General features: G+C 44.4%; 1 protein-coding gene across 1 annotated transcript; it reads left to right on the top strand.

The window, feature by feature from the left end:
- The first annotated feature begins 505 nt into the window (after window positions 1-505).
- ppp1r32 (protein phosphatase 1, regulatory subunit 32) lies at window positions 506-5,606 on the top strand. The gene is made up of 8 exons (XM_035396411.1): window positions 506-688; window positions 1,069-1,140; window positions 1,722-1,816; window positions 2,319-2,451; window positions 3,505-3,582; window positions 4,136-4,230; window positions 4,756-4,816; window positions 5,531-5,606. Exons 1-7 carry the CDS (start codon window positions 521-523, stop codon window positions 4,790-4,792), a joined length of 678 nt encoding a protein of 225 aa, XP_035252302.1. The 5' UTR covers window positions 506-520; the 3' UTR covers window positions 4,793-4,816; window positions 5,531-5,606.

Below are 5,606 nucleotides of genomic sequence, written 5' to 3'. Positions count from 1 at the left end.
TGAAAATATAAAAAAAAGTGAAATAAAAAAGCAGAATTCTCCACTCCAGCGAAGTCATTTTGAACTTCAGGATGTTCTGTGGCGTCACAAGGCCGGCCACGAATTTCCTTATTTACGTTCGATAAATTATTTGTCCAAATGTTGATGCAGTCAGAACGGCGGAGGAATAGGTAAACACGCGCCCTGCCAGAGAGCTGAAAGTTTTGATTAAAGTAATTACTTTTCACCAAATGAACCATGAAGTTAAAAAAAAAAGCATAGCTAAAAGTTGCCTCTATAATACTGCATGCAGTTGAACCCTGCTATAGTATAATACTGATAATTAGTACAACTAGAACTGAAGTGATATGTCGTTTCAATATATTTTAAAGCTAAACACATCTTAAAGGGGGTTGAGTTCTCAACACAGCTATTGTTTGGTCTCGTGTGGCAGCCGGTGTTACATCACATTTACCCGCATGTGTTCCAGCCGTTTTCATGTGTGCCAGTATTGTCCGACGAGAGTTCCGTTGAACACTAAATGGATGAGCAGGTGGAGACAGACAAGCCCCCCCTCAGTGCTGGAAACCCAAGAGGGCAGATCAACAGCAGCACACTCAACTGCCCGTTCCTGCCAGCTCCCTACTTCAGCCAAAATAATGTGGAGAGCGGCTACAGTCGCCACAGCAGAGACCCGTTGGGATGGCCTGTGAGTCATCCATCAGCATCCGTGACGGCCGCTCATGTAACAGTTAACTTAAACATAAATAAATAAAACACCACTTAACTTCCTGGTGCGAATTTAAAACAAGAAATATGAAGCGGTGTCATTAAAGGCTAGTCGCAGAGGTTTTACGACACCGGCAACTTTCTCAATAAAAAAATAACGATTTAATATAGACTTTATACCAGAAATCGTATTTCATGGCCTGTCCAGCTTGTACAACGCTGCACTAGCGTTGTACAAGCTGGACACGATCGAGTGTCCCGCACAATGCAAATCACGCAAACGACGCGGAAATATAAAACAGCGCGAAGATGCTGTGGATTTCCGCCAGCTCCAGAACTCTGGTTTTCTCTCTCCCTCAGGCGTGTCCCCCACCTCCACCTCCACCTCCACCTCCTGCCCGCGTCCTGAAGACCCTCGTAGTTGGGAAGAAGGTGCGTAGATGATGTCCTACCTCTGTGTTTGCTTGCCAAAATCAGGAATTGGGGTGTGTGGGGGGGACGGTGGTTGATTTTAAATAGGCTATTCACTAAAATGTTCAGTGGTTAATTAACTGTTGACAGTAGATTTTTCTGTGATAGGATATTGGGAGAGGTACTCTTTTTCCAGAGAGGGAGGGAGGAGTGACATAAACTCTTTCAGAGAGAGAGAGAGAGAGAGAGATGACCCATAAACTGTTTAATAGAGAGAGTGAGAGATAGATGACCCATAAACTCTTTCATGAGAGAGTGAGGGGGAAGGGGGGCATACAAGAGAGGAGAGGGCGCAACTTTTTTCTGGGAGAGAGAGGGAACAGTAATTTACAGTGGATATTATAGCACATAATGCCGGTTCCATTCCACCTCTTGCAGAGGTACTGTGATATGATGTTGGGCGGGACTGAAGAGTCAGGTGTCCACGTATAAGATGTCACGCTGAGTTTTGAGTGTAGTAACGTTGTCACAGCGACAGAGGAGTGTTGTGTGTCTCTGTGTAATGTTGCCGTGGTGACGGTGCAAGGTGGTGTCTTTTTCAGGAGGAGTCCGGGTTTGTCCGCAACACGTCAAAACTGAAGACCTTGGGCCAGAACTTCGACGACCCTCAACGCTTCCTCACCTTCTACAACAGCGAGTGAGTGTGTGTGTGTGTGTGTGTGTGTATGTGCGTATGTGTGTGTGTACATGTGCAGAACTGCATGTGTCAGTATGTGAATGTTTTGCATATGTACAGGTATGTGTGTGTATGTACATATGTGTTTTGTCTGTGTGTGTATGTATGTGCATGCGTGTAAAAGTGTGTGTGAATATTCATGTATGTGTGGTCTGCGTGTGCTTAATTACGTGTATGTGCATGTGTCGGTGTGCGTATGTACAGGAATGGGTGTGTATGTACATGTATGTGTGTGCGTGTGATTGTGCGCACATTTGCGTGTGTTGGTCCATATCCTTCGATTGGTTAGCATGTTCTGTAGTTCTGTAGTTTTATGAGTGTTGAGTGTAGCATGCTCTTCTTCGTCCTCCGTGTGCATTCACCTCTACATTGTGCGAGTGTGCTTCTGACTGAGGGTCACGTCAGCGCGACCAGCGCTGGAAGCATTAAGTAGCTAACGGCCGTGTTGCTACGCTCGCTCCAGGTTCTGTTATGGCGGCGTTCTGAGCCAGATGAGACCAGAGTTTCGGGGCTATGAGATGCTGTCTTTCCCAGCGCCTTACGGTCTCCAAGAGTCCGGCTTCACTCGAGGAAACGGGAACCCTCTGACCGGTCCTGTGAGTACTCCTCCCCCCTGCCCCCTCTCTCTTTCTGTCTCTCATCCTCCTTTTCTCTTCTCCTCATCACCTTTTTTTTCCTGTCTCTCTTATTGTCCTGATTCTCTCTTTCTGCTTTTCATCCCCCCTTCTCTCTCCCCGCCTTTGTTCTTTCTCTCCATTTCCCTTGCCCTTCTATCTCTCTACCCCCTGCTTCTGACTTCCTCTGTCTCTCATCCACAGTTCTCTTACTTTCTGTCTACCCTTCTCTTTCAATCCATCTCTTGTCCTTCTCTCTTTTCTCCCCATCACCCGTACTCCCTTTCTCTTTCTCTCTGTCCACCCCACCCTGTTTTCTCTCATCTATCTTAGAGTCAACAAGAAAACTCGCATGCTGCTGGATATCAGGATAGGTCCTTTAGATAAAGGTTAAAAAGCTCAGCTACTGTAGCTTTGTTACATTACATTACCACACCTGGGTCAAAATTTGTTTTGGATTCAAATACTTTTCTACACTTTACTGACCTTGTCCGGTGTATTGGAACCAATGAAATACTCTCTAAAAGTGCAAACCTCGCCTTCTGGTCATATTGACAGGCTCAGTTACACGAAGCAAGATCAATAGAGCAAAGAAAAGTATTTGAATCTCAAACAAATTTGTATCTGTACCAGGTCTGTACATAACATTACATTTATTTGGCAGACGCTTTTATTCAAAGGGACGTACAATAAGTGCATGCAAAAGGTCATTGGAACAACTACAGAACACAGGCCTGATAAGGTACAACACTCATTTTGTACAGTTATTTGTAACAATGAACACATTAACTCCAGTTCACACAGTAAGCATTACTCTGACCTAACCTACGCTAAGTCAAACAGGGCCCAAGTGTGAGGGCGCGTATACAAAAAAAAACCCAGCAGCAAACGTTCGGGTCGAACGACCTCAGTCAGTGCTAAGAACGACTGAACGACACTGGGGGTATTATCTCCTCTATCTCCCCGTTCCTTTCCCTATGTCTCCCCGTCTCTGATCCCGGTCCCTGATGCGGAGGTCCTCTCTCTCTCTTTTAGCCCGGCGTGGGTTCTGACTCTCGGCCCAGCGCCCCGAAGGCCGGCTCGGTGCCCAAGGTCCCGATCGTCGGCCGAAAGGTGACGCTAAGCGTCGCGGTCGCTCTCTCGCGTTCCTCCTCGATTTATTCCCTCATAGACTCGCTGCCACACAACAGACTAAGCACCTGTTAAAGATAACTCGGACGCTACATAGTTCTATGATAAAGCACTTATGGGAAAAACGATGGAGAGAAAGATACTGCTTTTTTATCTCGCAACATCATCTGCAGATAGGACACTATCATCTTCAGTTCTTGGTTTAGTTACAGTGCAGCTGCAACATGATGAGAAGGCACTGAGGACTGAGGCGTCTCAGAATAACTGTGTCATGCTGGCAGCAAAGTCCTGTCTCAGAATAATGATGTCACACTGACAGTGAGGTCTTAAGTGTCTCAGAATAATGATGTCACACTGACAGTGAGGTCTTATGTGTCTCAGAATAATGATGCCATACTGATGGTGAGGTCTTAAGTGTCACAGAATAATGACGTCATGCTGACAGATTAATCTATGATGTTTTGCTTACGGAGAAGCCGTAACTGTCCCAGAAAAATGATGTCAGTGTGACATTTTTAATTTATTTTATTTGCAGGAGCGCTCAGGTTTTGTCAGCAACATGCCTAACTTCCAGAGGCTTGGGGACACACTACAAGACCCTCAGCGCTTCCTCACACACTATCAAAGCACGTGAGTGTGTATGTGTGTTTGTGTATGCATGCATGTGTTTGTGTGGTACCTGTTTTAAAGACGCCATCGAGGTCAGCAATTGCTTGTGTGAACAGTTGTGGTTACAAGTATTTCAAAGTACTTTACCAGTGGAAGCCCAAAAAGTATGATGTGATACTGTGCAGGGCCCGCCTATGCAATGATTGGCAGTGTGGATGAAGGCGGTCCAAGGACCGGCCAATCGGAAACAAATGGGCGCGTGACAAGACACCAATCTCTGTTCATTTTCACTCTGGCGGTAGCTAGCATTTGAATGGTCAAAATAGGACAATGCAAACTAGTTTCACTTACAGACATAGTTGGACATTTTCATCTCAATATGTATATGTGAGATAAATATGTCTAGTGTATTGTACAGTTTGAGTGCATTGAGGGAATGCAGTGTACATTTGTTAGAACCATATAATTATGTCCAATTATGAACCAGCTCTAAGATGAATGAATTACCTGACAAAATGAAGAGACAATTGTGCATCTTTGTTTCAGCTTCTGCAACGTTGCTAGCTTTCGATCGAATGGGTAACCCAGCAACAGGAGGCAACCACAGGTACAAAAACACGCACACACCAGCATGTATCTCAAACTTACACCTTGTGGCCTCGGTTGACAAATACTGAGTTTATCGTAAGTTCTGTTTTCCTCTGGTCTTGACAACAAATAGCTATCACTTTGAAATATTACTAAAAAATATTCTTTTTAGCCATATGTATCACGGATAGAGTTAGGCTCTTAGGCACCGACCACTCTGTCTGCCGTTCAAACCACATTTAAGCTATGTGCTGCTTTTGTCAGATTTGACAAAATACTGATTTTCAGACCCTAAATATCTCAACCAGAGGCTGAGACCTTGGGTATATCATAAGCGCACATGCATCAAAAACATTTTTCAAAATACTTGCGGTACCAGGGTCCGAATGTAAATATAAATACTAAATAATACTCCTGGGAGAGGAAGGGGTAGATAATCTGCGTGTAAATTGAGATCAGATATTGTTTCGCTCATGAGGAAAAGTTTGACTATTTCATTTAATTTTGGGACTCCTGGAAAAGTTTGACTCTTTCATTTTGGGACTCTCGGAAAAGTTTGACTTTAGTTTTGGGACTCTTGCAAAAGTTTGGATCTTTAATTTAGGGAATCTTGTTTGACTTTAGTTTTGGGAATCTTGGAAAAGTTTTGACTTTAATTTGGCGACTGCAGCTGAAGTGAGCGTCATGGTAACTGATTTGTGGGCATTTCATTTGCCCACTTTCTCCTTTACAGGAGCGTTTGGAGGGAATGGTGCTTACAGAAGTGAAAACCTGTCAGTGATTAATAAAGTTCCCCACGACAACCTGCA

This window comes from Anguilla anguilla, chromosome 16, assembly GCF_013347855.1.
Source record: "Anguilla anguilla isolate fAngAng1 chromosome 16, fAngAng1.pri, whole genome shotgun sequence".
NCBI lineage: Eukaryota > Metazoa > Chordata > Actinopteri > Anguilliformes > Anguillidae > Anguilla > Anguilla anguilla.
The sequence above is the reverse complement of the archived record's forward strand: the minus strand, read 5'-3'. Positions and strand labels throughout refer to the sequence as shown.